This window comes from Callorhinus ursinus, unplaced genomic scaffold (assembly GCF_003265705.2).
Source record: "Callorhinus ursinus isolate GAN/ISIS: 27379988/994484 unplaced genomic scaffold, GSC_fseal_2.0 scaffold34, whole genome shotgun sequence".
NCBI lineage: Eukaryota > Metazoa > Chordata > Mammalia > Carnivora > Otariidae > Callorhinus > Callorhinus ursinus.
This window is the reverse complement of record NW_027397096.1, coordinates 14,576,027-14,593,728: the sequence shown is the minus strand read 5'-3', so window position 1 is coordinate 14,593,728 and position 17,702 is coordinate 14,576,027. Positions and strand designations below refer to the sequence as shown.

At 54.0% G+C, this 17,702-nt stretch overlaps 1 protein-coding gene across 5 annotated transcripts in view; it reads left to right on the top strand.

Moving 5' to 3' along the window:
- The window catches only part of MSI2 (musashi RNA binding protein 2), a 389,166-nt gene that overhangs the window by 355,793 nt on the left and 15,671 nt on the right, over positions 1-17,702 (top strand). For 3 of the 5 annotated variants that reach the window (XM_073879573.1, XM_073879572.1, XM_073879574.1), the window contains exons 11-12: positions 629-652; positions 1,988-2,050. In XM_073879573.1, the coding sequence (XP_073735674.1) occupies positions 629-652; positions 1,988-2,050 (87 nt within the window). The remainder of the gene's footprint in view (positions 1-628; positions 653-1,987; positions 2,051-17,702) is intronic. The other 2 variants (XM_025851472.2, XM_025851474.2) reach the window with 1 other exon arrangement.

The window sequence follows — 17,702 nt, the reverse complement described above, 5'->3', positions numbered from 1 at the left end:
GGATTTCGTTTCTTGGATCAGTTTTTTTTTTTTTCCTTCCTCTTTCTCTAGGACTTTTTTTTTTTTTTTTTTTGGTCAAAAATGAGCTTGACTCCAGAAAATAGACCTTCTGTTAAATGTCTTTATTGACTAAACGCGCCTCTCCCTGGTTCTACCCCCCTTCCTCCCCCCCCCCCCCCACACCTTTTCATGCTTCCAAGGAAACCCTCCGTTTCAAGTACGGGTGAGGAGTGCAAAAGAATAACTTGACCTTCCTTCTCTCCCCGTCTGCTTCTCCTTCAGGGTCCCCTGAGCTCTGCTGCATGTGCCTGCAGAGGGGGGCCTGGTGTGCGGAGGTTGGGACAGGGAGAAATAACTTGACTTCTTCCTTATTTTCCTTCAGCACTTTCTGCCACCACCCAGATTTCCAGAAACCTAGATCCTGCTTGGAAGAAACGGGGAGGGGACTTGGTGGGGGAGTGCCTTCGTGGGTCTCAGGCGGCACGGGTCCCTGGCAGCCTCTGCGGGGGAGGGAGCGGTCTCCTGGCACATGGGGGGTCTTCATGGGAGCTCGGAGACCCATTCCAGCAGCCAGGGATGACCTTGTACCCTTATTTCACCTGGATCTTTCTTTTTCCCCCTTCAACAGCCCTATTACCATATTTAAATGCAAGTATGTCTTTTTTCATTGACATTTTAAGTAGCTTAGCCTGACCTTTTTAGAGTAGCTTGTTCCTTTTTTGAACTTCTTTTCCTCCCCAGTAGTTCCGTAGCTAGGACAATAGTCTTAGAGTTTAGTGGGCTTCTAGTTCGCTGTGTTTGGGGGATGGCTCTCTTTCCTTTCTTCCCTCCCCCTGCTCCCTGCCCCCACGCCGCGGTGCATGTGTCCCCCACTCGGTCCTCTGGCAGGTCCCTAGTTGGAAGGCCCAGTGGCTACAGCTGAGCAGCTGTCTGGCTGCCCGTTGTTTGCTGCTGGCTTCTGGCGCATCGTTTAAAACCAGAGCGTTTGGAAATGGGTCTTGAAATCAGGCCTCGAGAATTCTGCCTGGATGGCAGACGGTGATTGTTGCACGTGTGTGTGAATGTGTCTGTGTGTGTCCCCGTGCGTGACTGTGTGTGCATTATACTAGTGGCCAAGAGAAGCCCAGGGGAGGGGACTCGCCCACCTCCTTCCCCTGGACATTCTGCAGCCACACTGGGTCAGTTTGTCCCTTCTGACCTTCAGTCCCATTTCTGGGACAGCCTTGCTGCCCGGGGTGTTATTAGATGGACAAACACTTGATGGAGATCCCTAGGAGACCCTTCACTGCCGACTTGATCAGCATGTGGAGCTCAGAAGAGCCAGATCAAAATCCCCATAATGTGCCTCAGGAGGTTGAAACAGACAAAGCCACGGGGCTCACCCCACATTGGTCCCTACGGCTGCCCGCTCCCTCCCCTAGCTGCCTTCATGCGTACGCAGGCGGTCAGCCGGGCCTCCCAGCACACCTCGTCCTCCGGCCTGGGGCTGGGGTGCTGTTAGCGCTAGGCTTTCCAGAGTCCGGACCAGCAGAGCCTTAGGAGAGCAGCTGGAGTTCAGCCAACTCCTTGCCCAGGTGCCTGTGCCACCCAGAGGCTTGGGGCCACCTGCTCCGGGGGTTGCTGGGCCATGCTTGGCGCTGGCCTGGACACACCCTGGGGGACCCCCTTGGTCATGGCAAGGACAGCAGGGACCCCGCCCTGCTCCTAAGAGAAGATCCTCTTCATCCTCTGAGGTTATTTCGGTGTGCCTTCTAGGACTAGTTTCTGGGGTGACACATGTGGAGGAATCAAACACACCTAAAGGTGCTATGCCTTCCAGAAGCCCGAGAGCCACTGACCTGAGTCCCTCCTAAAGGCCGCCCCGCGGAGATCCCTTCTCGCTCCCATCCTCTGGAGGCGGGGTGGAGCGCGGCCTGTGAGCCCCGGGCTGTGCTGGGGGGCCCCTGCCAGGGTCCGACCCTCACTCCAACTCCTCTCTCCCCGCCAGGCTTCCCGGCAGCAGCTTACGGACCAGTGGCGGCGGCAGCGGTGGCAGCGGCAAGAGGCTCAGGTAGGGAGGTGTGCGGGACAGGCGCTCCCAGGCATGCCCCAGTGTGCGGGGGAAGGTAAAGGCCCTGTTGGATCTGTGTGGCTGCGTCTGTCCCCTATTGTCACCACAGCCCAGAGGGTGGGGACGGGGGGGGGGGGGGGGGGGCGCGGGCGAGGCCCTGCCCCCCGGGGCAGCTCCCAGTGGGGGTCAGTCGCGGGACTGCAGACCAGAGGTAGACTCTTACTCTCCTTGGAAAAAGAGCAGTGACCTTCTTTTTGACTTTGGACAGCCCCCTCACCTGACAGCCGGCCTCAGGGCACCTGCCGCATTTCCCTCCTCGGCTTTCACTGCTTCACGAGGCTCCCTTCCTTGGGCCTCTGACCTAGCCAGAGAAGTTCCAGGTAGTGAGAGGGAAGCTCCTGGCCTCCAGGCCCCTGTTGCACCTGCCAGGTGGCCTTGCTGATTCAGCTCAAACCCCGGTCCCCGGAGGCCGGAAGTGGGGCCAGTCCCGACCTCCATGAAATGGAGTGATTTCTTGAAGCCCCTATTGCATCCCAGACTCTCCTCAGAGCAGAGACCAAAGAGCTCCTGGACTCCACCTGCCGAGGGAACTGGGGTTTTTCTCTCCCACAAAACTGCCCTGGTCCTTTGGTCTCCAAACCCAGCCTCTTAGGAGGTCTAGAGCCCCTCAGCTGAGGTGGGAACATTTTCCCAGCAGCTCTGTGGGGTCAGGCTAGAGCTGGGTATGTCCAGGATGCAGGCCCCAGAGCGGCCCTCTGTCCCTCTCCCCCAGATGCTCCCCGCCTTCCTAAGCAAGTGGGGCTTCTGCCGCGTGCCGGGCTCCCAGGGAGGCCTCCTGGCCTCCACGCCCCAGCTGCTGAGGGGCCCTTGCTCCTCCTAGACTCCGTAGCCACGGTTTGCGGCTCTCTCCCCTACACCCCGTGGACAGGGCACAGGAGCACCCGGGAAGCAGTTAGTTTGACAGGGCTCTGAGGAGGGCAGGGGGAGGGAGGTGCTGGTGGGATACCAGAAAATGGGGCATTAAAAGCCCAGAGGTCAAATGCCAAAAACCCAGACCCTCAGTGATAAGAGACTGGCACAGTGAGGCCCTTTAGAAACATCAGTAAAAATCCGTTCCATGCAAACTGGCACTGCCTCGAGCTACAAAGGATCCACTCCCCAGAATCACCCACTGGGGATTTGTTTGGAGGGGCCGGGAATTCTCTGGGGGCTGCTGAGGGCCAGTCAGCCAGAGAGCTGGGCGCCCGTGCTCAGCCTCCCCCGGCCCCGGCGGGCCTCCAGCAGCCCCCACCTGCCCTCCGGCTGGTGTCCCTTGGTGCCCCTGCCCTGGGGGCGGGCGCGCCTGCCTGGTGTCTCCCTGTTCTGTTTGGTTTTTTAACTTGAGTGCTTTTTGGTATCGTTACAAACGAGCCTCTGTCCTACTTGTGCCTGGTGGGGGGGAACGACAGAAAGAAAACTCGAGATTTTTGAGTGTTGTTGGTTGTTTTCTCCGTTCAGTTTCTTTCTTATTATAACTTGGATTATGAAACTAAACTTTAACCCGAAATTAACCCTGCCTCTCTCCCCACCCCCATTCTCCTTGACTTCATGGCAAGTTTAAAGGGCAGCATGGGGTTCTTTGCGAGTCTGAGAGTGGTCTCCCCATGGCCTGTGCCCCCCCCCACGGACCCCCAGAGCCAGGCGGGAGTCCCACCCACCCACCCCCAACTCCTAACCCCAAACTCCAGAGCCATCTCCAACCACACTTTTTTTTCCAGGATCAGTGGTGTTTTATTTGTAGCCATTTCCATCGGGAGCTAAGTCTCCCAGGGGCCATTCGAGGTCAGCCATGCTCATTGCTGCACTGTTAGTGAATTCTATTCAGGAGCGTGCTCCCAGACCACCTGCCCCACACCAGCCTAGGTTAGTGCAAGGAGTAAATCCTCAACTCCGAGGTGCCTGGCCCCAAGGGTGCAGGCTCGGCCCAGAAGCTACAGGGCACCCCACAGTGCTGCCTGGGGGTCAGGGGCTTGCGGTGAGCCCCAGGGCGACGACTAGACTGTGCCTGCCAAAGTCAGAACACCGCCTGGGCTGGAAGACACCTGCCTCTCTGTAGACAGGGTGGCGCAGCCCCTCACCCCCAACCCCCCACTTTGGACCTGGAGCAGGGTTACAAGGTTGGGGAAGGAAGATCTCTGCCTGTCTTTCTTTTAGTGCATTTTGGCCTGTAAGGACTGTCCCCTCCCTCCCTGGAGAAAATCTAGACTCCGAGCCTGGTGAGATGGCCAATTACTTACCTGATGGCCAATTATCTACCTGTTATAGTGGCCCCTTGGTGGCATTTTGGCGAGTATGTGAGAGGGACGGCACACGCTTGTTTGCATTTATGCATCAGCCTAGGCCAGCGGGTGATCACTGAAGGCTGACTGCCCGGTTCTCCCTTCCCCTGCTCCTGCAACCCTTCCCCGCCCCAGTGTCAGCTCCTTGCCAGGGGGTGGGGTGCTCCTTCTGCCCCCCCCAAGCAAGCAGCCTCAGCTCTTGGAGGGCGTCACAAGTTCAGACGCATCGTCTTCTAGGAAGAAGCTGGTACAGGGAGCCTGTGGTGGAGTACTGACCTTGAGCTTGGTACTCTGCCGACCCTGGCAGGGGACTCCAAATAGTAGGGAACGTGGCCTCCACTCCCCAGGGCCTGGCTGTCAGGCTCGGTCTAGGGATCAGGCGTCCTATGGAGGGCCCTATTTTGCCTTTCATTTTTGTCTAGCTTCACCGCTTTGGTTTTTCTTCCTTCCATATTATGATGTACTAGGGGAGCTTCCTGAGGTAGAAGCACCTGCTGAGGGCTGTGGGGTGGGCAGGGTGGGGGGTTGGGGAAGCAGCTTGGATTTTGCTCAGGTTGGCAACTTGTATCTGTCAGGGCTATGGTGTCAGGGTAGGAGGTCCAGGGGGGCCTTGAGCTCTGCACCCACCTCAGCCAACTCCTCGGGGCCAGCCTGCCCGCCTTTTCCTAATTCACACAGGACCTGAGGTGAGCAGGGCTCAGGTGACCCCCCCGCCAGGGGAGGTCCCTGCGACTCCTAGATAACTTCACTATCAGTGGTCACTTTTCTTTTACCTTCACCCGGTAGTCTGAAATGTCATCTTTTCTTGTGCTCAGTCGAGAGTTTGTTTGTTTATTTTGATCGTATTCATTCAGTTCTGATGGCCTCATCATGTCCCACCCACACCTAAATCCAGTTTGGTCAACGACCCCCCCACCCCAAAACACACACACAGGGGAGGGAAGTGGTTCGGATTTTCAGGCTCTTTTATTTCTGGGGGACATTACGGGGTGGGTCTGTGTATCAGTCGAAGAGCTTCTGAGCCCCCTGCCCACCCCACCCCCCAGCCCATCTCCGGCCCCAGCCAGGACCCCTTACTGAACTTTATACTTGCCAGCTTTATTCCAGTCTAGTAACATGAGCTCCTGACGGTGGTGGTGAGTGCGAGAGTCATGTTTCTGTTGTCTTTTCTCTTGCTTGGTTGGGGCTGCGGTGAGAGCGTGTCTCTGAGGCATACTTTCCCGCCTCTCTTACACTAGGATCTGCACACCTCCTCTCAAACACTCTTCTGAGCACGCTCAGCGGGAAGGTTTGTCCGCACCTATTAATCCTCTCTCAGTGTCCAGCTTCCTGTTAGTACCAGCTGGTTTGCATGTTTTTGCTTGTTCAGATGAAACAGTTCAAGAAACAAACTCATATCCAACTCTCGAGAAATGTCTTTTTTTGTACACTTTCGTTTTCGATTTTTTTTTTTTATTAGTTACAACTCCAAAACACCTGTTGTCCAGTAAAACATTTCACACCCCCCCTGCCTGTTCTTGGAGTGTGTGTCTCTGTGGGACTGAACTAAATGCATGCACTGTAGTGGACGTCCTGGTAGCTGTAGCCCCGGAACATGCATTGTTGACTTGATATTACAGGGTCTCCGACAGCCCGGCACAGCACGGCTGTCTGAGGATAGCGTGGGGGACCAGGAAGAGAGGGGGCTCCATATTTTCAATGTTGCCAAGGGGCTTGGATCCATGTTCTCGCCATCAGCCACCACCACCTCCCCTCACACTCCCTGCTCCCCCAGTCCAGCACTGGGTCACCACCCTCAGCTCTAGCCTGCCTCAGTGAGGTCTCTGTTGCTAGCGTGTCCGGCTCTAGTAAATGAGAACAGAACCAGGTTCGGAAGGAGTCTGACAGTTCTTCCTTGTTCTTGTCCTCTTCATATGGTTCTTGAACAGAGCAGGTCTTTTCTTCTTTCTTAAGGCCCACCGGCAAGGCCTGGTCCAGGCCCTCAACGCCTTGGGTCCTTTGCCAGCTCACATCCAGCCTGTCAAGGGAACAGGTCCGCATGGCAGTCCTGTCTACACACTCTAGTCCCCGGGGAGAAGGGCAAATGAGACATGGTGGGGAAAGGGATTCAGCTCTTGAGGTCCTCAGTCTGCAGACGAGGAATGCATTGGGTCCTAGTGAAGGTTAGCATCTGTTCTTACGGTTGGTGAAGATAAAGGAGAAGCCTTTACTTGTGCTCTCCAAGGAACGGGGCCGGGGGGGTGGGCGGAGGTGGCATCAGAGCGGTGACCTTCCTGGTGCAGAGATTATTGGCACAGCTCCGTGGGGCAGGGACAAGGGAGAAGGGGAACCCCTGACATTCAGAGAGGAGGCCACAGTTTCCCTCCACCTTGCCAGGAAGATTTCCCAGTCCTGCAGCCTCTGCCCTCAGCTCAGGGGCATGGGCAGTCCGTGTCTCTGGACATGCTGTCTCCCCTACATTTGTGGGGACAAACCATAACGGAGTGCTTTTGGAGATGGCCCGAATCTTTACAAGTTGATGGGATGTGAAGTCGTAGTTGCCACTGGGGGACCTGCTCTTTAGACCGGCTGCTTGGTGACTCTGACCTAACGCTTGCAGGAGGACCCGGTGGGGACCTGAGTCTTCAGGGGATAGGTTGTCTCTTGTGGGAGACTGAAGCCCAGGACGTCACAGCGTCCATGGTGTTCCCAGAGGAGTGTGAGGTGACAGAGCGGAATGGTGGAGAGTGGTCCGGGGCACCGTCAGCATGAACAAGGATTGCAAGTGAGCGGGCCGGTCGGCCACCAAACAGAAGGAGGGCCCCGAGGCCCAGGAAGGGAGATCCAGGAAGAGCCGTCCTGCGGGGGGCGGGCCGGGGGACATGGCTGGAAGCGGCAGGCTTCTGGGGCTGCTAAAGCTGCCGATGCACGAAGGCTGCCGAGCAGGAAGGAGGATGTGAAGGCAGAGCCCGCGAAAATTCCCCCTTAGTGGCCTAAATCCGGGGTCTGGCTCTGCTAGGGAAATGGCTTTGCCACCCTGTGACTGGACATCCTAACCGTTTCAGTTCCAGTAGGTACAATGAACAAAAGTAAAATTCAACTCAGGAGGGAGAGGAAATAGTTGAACCATAAAGGAGAGTAGATGCTGGTGCGCACAAAGCAGGCCTGCCCGTCCCCCCCCCCTCCCACCCAGGGTATTTTCCATGTGCCCATGACCCCCTTCACCTTACATGTGCTAGGCCTGAGGGGCGTGAACAACAGCGTCCCACACATGCTCCTCCAGCTGCCGGAGGGATCCGGAATTACTTGCATCCTTTGTGGCATACGTTTTAGGGTTCCCAGGTGTTGCTTTCAACCAAGCAGTCATTGAAGATTTGCTCTGGGCCAGGCCCCAAGGAATATAAAGGCAGACTACATGTCTTGCCTTTAGTGGTCTGAGGATCCAGATCCCTCTTGCTGAGAGTCCTTATTTCCCAAGATGCATTGTTTCTCACGCTGTCAACTTCGTGTCAAAAGGAAAATGGATCCAAAAACTAATGATGTAATATATGGTGATTAACATAACAATAAAAAATTTTAAAAAAAAAGGAAAATGGATCCACGTGCCGCCTTCATTTCTGAGGGTGGCTTTTCTGCACCTCCATCAGCAGGATCTGATGTCCAGGAAGAGGGGGCTTCAGGGCAATCGTCTCTTCTTTCCCAGCCAGACTCCCTTGTGCTAGCAGCAAGCATCCTCTGGGGATGACGGCCCCAAGACAGCCCATCTGGGGGGTAGGGTCCTGGGAATGCCCTCTCGCTGGGAAAGAGCGAGAGGGCATCTGTGGCCATGGCGTAGAGCCAGCATGGCAGCCCAGAGGGAGAGCAGATCCCTGACCCATTATGAGCAGCTGCTACAACCAGCCAGACTTACCTCTCAGTCCACCGCCTCATGTCCTGGGGATGGGCAGCTCGTTTCTCAGTTTGTCATTAAAATCCTCGCTTCTGGGAGGGCCGGGTCTTTCACCATCAAGAGGCCTGTGTTGGATTTCAGTAACCCCAGTGAATTTATAATAATGTGTGGAGCCGCCCACTGCTGACCTCGGCTTCATTCATTTTCCAAGGGCTTTTGGACCAACCCTGTTGAGAATAAAATACATCAGCTGTGATCAATAATTTTGTAATAGAAACACCGTGCACTTGATAAATCAACTCTAGTGCAATTAGTGACTAGCCTTGCAGCCCAGACCTCCATAGAAGTTAATCCTAAAGTGAACAGAGTAGGGGGATGTTAAGGGTCTTTTAAATCAGTGGAATTTTTTTCAGAGGGTGACACATCCGTGCCTGCCCCCTGAGCTCATTGGCCCTCTCTCTCACGCTGGCTCAGGGGCCCAGGCCCTGCCATCTGGAGGAGGGTAGAAAGTGTGGTGGTGCCCTTGGAAGCTCCAAAAGAGCACAGAGAACACAAGAGAGATGGGCAGGGGCACCCCCTCCTTGCAACCCAAACGCTGGTGAACTCACATGTTGGTGAGAGTCATCAAAGGAGCACAGACCTGGGTGCATCATGGCTCCTTACGTTTCGGCAGAGGTTAGATTGCCATGCCTATGACCACAGCTAGCCCAAGAGACAGGCAGGAAGGCAGAGGTTTTTGGCCTGGTTTTGCATGTTTGGTTTTAAGAGAAAGCAGATCTGCAGAATGGTTGCATGACTTACCCAAAGTCACCCAGCTGCTTACCTGGGGAGCAAAGCTTTGGTCAAGGGTGAAGAACCCTGACCTAGAACCCAGGTCTCTGGCCTCCTTTAATAGCCCTGTAGAGAAACCATGTTTGTTCACGAAGAACTCACCTGCCGCCCAGATGCCCCCCACGTGCAGGGTGCTGGGAGAGCCCAGTAGCCTTGGGGCTGGCGCTGTATCGGCGGAGGACTCAGGCCCCTAGACCTCACCGGCCCATCTCTCAGATGTAGATTTCAGAACTGGGCCCAGGGCGCACCTGCCATGGAATTTAGTTCAGATATTTATTAAGTGGATAACAACAGTAGTTATTATTACATGTGGCAGGCACTGTGCCAGGCCTTGAGTCAGGGTGCTTTGGGCTATCTCAGAAAACCCAACTCGGCATGGTAAAATATGATAGGGGACTTATTGGCCAACATCCTGGAGGCTCCGTGGAAGAGTGGGCTTCATGTGTAGACTGCTGGGGCTCTTTTTCTGCAGTTCCCTTGGCTTTGTCCTCCTTTTTGCTTCAGTATTGTCTTGATGTTGGCTTTCCTACGGTGCCAAAATGGTCACAGCAGTTTCCTGCTTCACGCCAACCTGTCTAGAAGAAGAGGGGGTCAGATGGTTCTGAATTCTAGCAGAAGTCCAGAGCTTTGTGCTGCTTGGCTAAGGCCTGGTTTGTGAGAACCAGTCACTGAGGGTGAGATCCAGCCCCCTCTGAACTGAATAGCAGGAGAAGAATGGATTTCCAAAGGACAGTCTGGGTGCAGATAAAGGAGGGGAAGGGAGAATGCTGCTGGGTGGACAAGCGTGAAGCCCACCACAGCCCTAGAATCTCCTAGATGAATCCAGAGCACAATCCCTGCCCTCAAGCGTCTCCCCACCTAGCCTGGAGGCTAACAGGTACTTACGGTATGATGCATCCGTCCAGTCACAGAAAGGGCACGGAGGAGGAAGTGATTGGCTTTATTTGGGAAGTTAAGGAAGGTTTCACAGGGGAGTGACTCTTCCCACTTTTAAAGGACAAATAGGAGTTCCCCAAGAACCAGGGGGAACAGCATGTGCAAAGCCACCAGAGCCTAAAACAGAGGAGTGAATCTGAAGCCCTGCAAATGGTTCCCGGCAGCTGGAGAGTCAAATGCAATGGAGTGGGGATGGGGGCCTGGGGGCGGCCACTGATGAAGCTGGAGGGCTGGCAGGGCCAGAGCCTGGATTCACACAGGCAACCGGGAGCCTCGGAGAGGCCTGAACCCAGGAAGTGACATCAGATTTGTATGTTAGCCAAGCCTTGACAGCAGGGTAGACTAGAGAGATCGGGCTGAAAGCAGGAGGACGGGTGACAGACCATGTAGAGTAAACACTCCATAAATGTTCATCTGTCGCTGCCCAGGAAGAGCGGCTTCGGGCCCTCGGCTCTTACCTATTAGCTGATGACCTCTGGGCTCAGTATCATGCTGGGGTCTGGGGTGGGACACAGAATTTCAGGGCATGGTCAGAGGGGGGACAGTGGGAGGCTGTCTGAGGGGCAGTGGGGGCATAGGCTTGATGAGGTCGAGGGCAGGCTAGATTCGGGGAGACCTTGAAAACTGGATTACTACAGTCATATTGGTAGGAGAGAGAGGTTCATATGCTTCACAGCAGTGGAGCGTGGTAAGGACAGAACCAGCTAAAGGAGATCAGCCTGGCAGCACCCCCACAGAACACAGCTTGACCCCTCCCCAATCCCTAGGGCTGGGGCTGGGTTGGTGACCTGGAACAAGGGAAGGGGGAAACAAGGCTGACACAGGAGGGCACTCCCTCACCATGCCCCACCTTAGTTTTCTGTGACTCTCCTTTGCTTCTGCCAACAAGTTATTCATTCCCTACCTGGGGCTCTTGGTCCCCACTCCTGGTCCCTCGTGGCAGCCACTGCCAATCCACCTCCCTCGGTCCCTGTCTTTGCTCCCTCCATTAAGATTGGCTCAGACTGCTAGGAAGCCACACCCGATTAACCCTGCCCAGGGTGCCCCTCCTCAACACAACACAGTGTCCTCGGTCTCCTTCCTGATTGGTGAGGTCTTCTGGGTGAAAGGCGGGGTTCTGACTCTACGGAACATGTTTTACATGTATCTCGGAGTGGTGCCTACCTTCTCCAACAATATAAACCATCAGTACTCCAGGAGGCAAAGTCAGCCTCATTCTTAGTGTAGATGACTAATTATTACGCAACTGGAGAAAGCAGAAAATAAAGGAGCCCTTTGTTCCTGGATGCTTATTAATATTAATAAAAAGGTCTCCCCTTGCCAGCTTGGAATCCTGCAGTACTGGAGGTGGGCAAATAATGCTTTTGAACAGCTGTGATTGGCTGTTGGAAGTAGATCTGTCAGGATGGGGGAGCCACGATGAAATCCACTCTGCGGCATGGATAGGAGGGTTCCAGCCAGCATCTCAACCTTCACACCCACCTCCGAGGCCACCTAAGGGAAAGATATCTTGCAAGTGGTTGATAGAATGCTAGAGACACTTCCCAGCCAATTTTAATACATGATGATAATAGTGTTCATAATAATGATAATAGTGTTCATAATAACTCCCGCATTATGAGTGAGCCAAGGACAGTGCTAAGCTCACCTGCGTTACCCCATCTAATTCTCCTAATCCTATGAAGAGGGCACTATCATTCCCATTCCCATTTTTATTAAAATTTTAAGACTGTGGCTTAGCTAGCTTGTCAGAGGTAGGAGACAAGATCGGAACCTGGGTCTGTCTCATCACATCTGTGCTCTCAACCATGTCAGCGGATGCTCCATCGTACCAGCCCCTCCGATTCGTGAGCAGAGGTCTGCATTCTTAACACATATTCAAGGGCAAACCACCGTTGCCCATCAACTTAATTCTCCCTATCCTTGGGGGAAGAGAGAACCCAAAACCATTTACAAGAGGCCTCAGGGAGCATTGTATGCACATTTTGCACCTGCTTCTGCTGTTGCAGACTTAAGGTCATGGTTCTGTCTGGCTTTGGCTGACATTTCTGATCTGGCTTCCGGTCCCTGAATCCTTTTCAGACCACAGGCACACAAAGGAGGCCCAGAGGAGGCGTGGTCGGGTAAGAGGGAGACGGCCTGAAGGTAATTATTATTATTTGAAAGGAGCCTTTAGCTAATACGAGACTGAGGGAAGTTAGCCACTGCCCAGAAGAAACTAGGCGATGGAACAAGGGAGGGCTTCTGTGGGCAAGACAGACCTTCTCCCGTTCTCCTTAGGGATGAGTCAACATCCCTTCCTGTGAGCGGTGAGGACTGAACCTGGAAGGTCGCCAGGAAGCCCAGCCTAGCCCTGGGGCTGGGAGCGGATTGGCCGCCCAGTTGCTGGGGCTTTGTTTCGGACCAATGGCCATGGAGGGGCGGGGCCGGAGGTGGGAGCAGTGGGATCCTCGGCCAATCGTCCTGCAGGGAGGCTGGGCTCCCGGTACTATAGCAACCGCGAGCAGGGGCTCATTTGTTTTGTAGATGAGTAATTACTACGCAATTAGAGAAAGCTAAAAATAAAGGGGCCCTTTGTTCCTGGTTACTTATTAATATTAATAAAACGGCCTGTCCAGGTCTGTGGTAAGCAATCAGTGCAGACCTGTGCGCCTGTGGTAGAGCACTGTGGGAGGCCGACTGCCCAGCCCCGCTTTCTGCTCTCTTTCTGGAAGTTATTTCTGACTGTAACCTGCGGAGGGTTGGCTTTCCGGGCCTTGGGGGAAAGAGAGGCAGAGTCTTAACAGACACACGGGACACAGGATACCTCGGAGTCAGGGGTCAGTTAGGCACTGACCCAGGTGGAAGAGTCTGGCAGTGTCAACCCAGCCTCCAGAAAAGACCCGAAGACCCCAAACACAGCAGCCAAACCAGAAAACCTGGACCGATGTTGGAGGATCCAGTTTTGCTGTGTATCCTTGGCCACACTGTTGGATTTTTCTGGGTCTAGATTGTGCCACTCCAGGCACATGAAATAGTCTTTAGTCCTTAAACCTTCCACGGAGGCAGCCTCTGAGATTTCAGTGTCTCCCCGACGACCTGGCGCACAGAAAAACAAGTCAGGCCTGGATGTGACTTGCTGGAGGGTTACACCGGGTTCAGGGAGGGACTGGCCCCACAGGGGTCAGTGCTCTGGCCTTGGGACAGAAATAGCTCAGAGGCTTCCCTTACTTCCCTTCACCTTCCTAGGGGAAGAGGTTGCCTTGGGGATTAATCAGATAAGGAAGGATGATAAACAGTTAAAAAAAAAAAAAAAAAAAGATGAGAGCATGAAAAAGTAGGGAATCGGAAAGACTTGGTGCTGGTCTAGCTCCGCCACCCAACAGGCTAGGTGATTTCAGGGTTTCAGACTAGAGGGTGCTTGAGGACCTTTCAACTCTGTAGCTCTAGGTAGCTGCTGTTTCCACAGCTCTCGATCCCCTGTCATGTGGGGGTGGGGGGGGAACAACAGTGACAGTGCCTTAGGAGCTAAAAAGAGTAAAGAGAAAGCCAGCGGCTTCCAGGTGATGAGAATGCATTTGAAAACAGTCAATCCTGCATTTTTTTTTCATGCATGGAGGCAGTGAGAGGGACAGAAATATTTCCAGGATCGTGGATATCACTGAAGGAACCTGTAGTAAGATTTCCATCCTTGGGTGTGGTTGATTAAACATTTAGGGTCTGGCTTTCTGGATGGTATTTATTAATAAAGATGGACCTGTTAATAGTTACTGCCGGTGAGCACATCTGAGAGTGGGGCCAACACCGTGGTTCTTGAACTTTGCTGCTTGTTGGAATCACCAGGAGAATTTTTAAAATTCCTGGTATCCAGGCCACACTGCAGACCCATCAAATCAGAATCTACCAGGGTCAGCCCCAGGCGTCAGTAGTCGTGAAAGCTCCCTGGGTCAAGTCCAGTGTGTAACCACGGACTCAAGTACCACCAGCTTCTTGCCAGATGTAGAGCCTCACACCGTCCCTGTGACTTTGTCACCAGCATCCATACCTCAGCCGTGGATACATAGAGCCAGGCCAGGTAGCTCACCCCCACCTCCTCTAATGACCAGGAGAGCTGGTCTGTGTCCTCAGCCTGCAGCCGGCTGTCCTGCCAGCCACGGGTGCTCCCAACAGGGCCAGGAAGTCCGTCCCTGCAGGGCAGGCTGAAGGGGTCTTTGTCCTCACAGAGGGGTTCCAGGACAGGCCTGTCCTGGCTGAGATTAAGAGCAGGTACATATAGAAACCAACGGCCCGAAGCAGCCGTAAACATGGAAGCAGCCGTAAACATGGAAGCAGCCGTAAACATGGAAGCAGCCACCCTCCTTGACTGTCTGATGAATGGGGGCCGTTTGGTAAGGTCGGAGTTTGTTTGTTATTAAAGACCTAATTAGAAACATGAGAGGGAGCTGAATGGCTCTGTGCTTGGCTAATTAGTGACATGTATGTGCCCGCTTTGAACTTCAAGGACACAGAGCTATTAGTGCTTACATCAAAAATGGATTAAACTCCTGTGTCTTTATAATCATTAAAGACAGGCTGCTCGAGTGGAAAGCCTTTTGTGCAGGTCCTTGAGGGGCTGCCCCTTGGGCATCCTCCCCACCCTACCCCCTGGTTGTGAGTCCAGGACAGTGAGTTTCCATTCAGTGTGATCGGGCAGTAAATACGGATGGCCCTAGGGCAGTCCAGCTCCCCACGGGACTGCCCTTTTGGGACTGAGACCAGGCCTCTGGTCACACATTCGGGAGGAGTCCCTCTAAGGACGCAGGTATGGGAGGGCTTCCTTTCTGTCTGGCAGCGCCCTCTCCTCCCCACCCTGACCCCAGCCATGCTGCCCGCCTGCTTTGTTCTGCCCAGCCTTGTTCTGGGATGTGGCACAGAGGAGGCTGGTCTAGTCCTTCGGGAGAGACACCATCCCCTATCTCTCGCCGCAGGCGTGGCCCAACCCCGGGGAGCCCCCAGTCTGATGGGGGGGCGGGGAGACACCACCACCAGGGAGTTTCCAATGTGGAGAGGGCAGCAGAGCCCACACCCTCAGGAGCTGGCGCTCCAACAAGGGAGGTTTGGTGTCTTGTCCTTGTGACCTGTGTGAGGCAAAGAAAGATCCAAATAAACACGAGATGTCTTGTCAGACGGTGATGCAAGGAGGGACGGCCGAGCGGCAGGATTCGGTTTGGAGAGCAGCTGGGAGTTGGCTTGAGGTCCAAGTGAGAGCTGGGTTCAGTCTGGTCAGAGACACTCCAGAGACACGTTCCTTCACTGCTGCAGCCCTCAGTTTCCTCATCTGTAACCCAGGGTAACAGGACCCATCTCCCAGGTTGTCAGGAGCGTGAGAAAAGATGGTGTCAAACCCACGCGGTCCCTTTCTTAGCCTGGCACCTTTAGAAGCCGGAGCTTCTAGAACTTTGTGTCTCTTGCCTCCGGACGCTCTTGTGCCCACAGTAGTAGGAGGCTTTCCCCCGCTCCACCTTCCCTGACTGGGACAGGGTGTTATCAAATTCTTACAGAGCTTTTCCTCATGACTGCGAATACCACACATATGCAGTTCTGGCCTTGGACTTCATAATGCTTTCTCTTCATAGTACATAGTGCAGGAAGCATTCGCCGAGCCTGCGTGACTGGGATCACTTACAAGATGCAAGCTAGGACCCGATGCCTCTGGCTGAGGGCAGGCAGGCTGGGAACGAGCGAGCACACACAGCCCAGCAGCGCAGAGGGTGCCTGGGTTCCCGGGGGGGGGGGGCGGGGGGGGGGGGGAGCCAGACTGGTGTCTTTTTTGACAAGATAGAGCTGGATGGGCCTCAGAGACATAGGCAGTCACCAGATCAAAACAAAGCAAGGGACGTTCTTGGGATTAAACTAGGAGACACTCGGAGCAACCAAAGTGTTATGGAAAGAGAGAGGGAGGGGGGTCATTCTGGCACCACACTCCCCGTCCTTATTTCCTTTCGGGCCTCAGGTCAGGGAGGGCCAGAACTGGAAGCCCAGCGAGTTGGCGGGGGAGGCCTTAGCCTGTTTCCCCAGGGCCGTAAACATCTCTCTCTCGGGTTAACTTCCCCTGTTTTCCGAGGTGCCTTAGAGGCTTAGGGCTGAGACACCGTTGAACCACCCCATTCACTTCTGAGAGGGATCACAACCACCCTCTTGCATTTGAGACCAGGCCCTGAGCCGGGCAGCCTGCTGAGGTCCCTTCAACTGGTGAAGCCGTTGTAGCCCGAAGACAGTTCGCTTTGGCTGAGCCAGCGCCAGGCAAGCCCCAGTGACCCACCTCATGGCCTTTCCCATCCTGGGGGCCCCTCTCCCCCTCCTTCCTCAGACACATGCAAATAGGGTCTGTCCCTCAGGACCCTTGGGGTCTGGGAGAAACAGGAACCTAACAGTGGCTCCAGAAAGTTCCTTCTTTGCCCTCATGGCAAAGCCTGGTTTCTTTGGCCACCAGGCCCAGGCCCGCTCAAGGCTACTCCATCCCCAGAATTTACACCATAAGCACATGGCAGCTAACCCCTAACCCCTCTCCTCCCCTCACCCACCTTCCCCACCAACCCCAGCCTGGTCCTTTGTGAGGAGGAGACATACCCACAGCCCCAAATCAGGGCCGATAATAAAAGAGCATCAAGATAGAAAGAGAACCGAGCTGTTTGTGTTGAGATTGTATCTCAACATGAAGTATACAGTCCTAGCCCAAAGCTCTTCTCAGGTGGGTTCATTCTGGGTGTTTGGGGCTTTCTCCTCACCCTGATCTGAGTGGTAGTAATGAATCTCCAGGTTCATCTCTAACACTTGATGTGAGGGCTCTGGAGCCAGCCAGTAGTGAAGTTATCTCTTCAGAGGGGTGTGATTTGACCAGAAGCTTAGACCATCATTCCACATGATAATTAGTCCCAAGTCCTTGGTTCTGCGGTCCATGTGTTCCCTACTTGAGATGCGCCCAGCATGAACCGGAAGACATCAGCACCAGCCACAGCCATCTAAAGCAGCTTAGGTTTTGCGAGAACAAGCAGGAACTGCAATCTTATAAGACCATGGCACCACTGTAAATGACATTTGGAGTATTTGTGACACTGGCTTTCCTGTCAGCCCCGTGCATGAGCAGACACTCTCCGTGTGTCCTGTGCAGTGTTTAAGATGAGCCAGGCATCCCCGGATATGTCCAGACTTGTAGGTATCAGGCTGAGTTCGTACCTCTGTAATATATTTGTTTGTGTATGGACACAGGGAAAAGGAAATGTCATCACATTACTCTCTTAATCCTCCCCTAGTTTTAAAGTGTTTCTTCCCTTATCCTTCTGAAATAGCCTGAATTTTAGCAGAGCTTAAGTGTGTGTGTGTGTGTGTGTGTGTGTGTGTATGTATATATACATATATATATATACACATATATGTATATATAGTACGTTGTATATTAAATTGATTGTCCCTGCATCTGGGTCCCTGAACTGATTTGATTCTAATTTAGTGTGTCATACAGTTTTTCCAGGTTGGATGTAATTGCTGGTCCTCTCTATCTCTCCCACCTTCAGGCTAAGCTCTAGAAGGAAAGTTAGAGCCAGGAGCCCTGGGACCTAGCGGCCGGGCAGACTGCTGGCGTGTAATCCCCCCGTGCTCTGCTGGAAACATGCTGTAATAACTCACAGCTGACTATTTCACCTTCCGTTAGCAGGAACAGGAATATCTTTCCCTGCTGACC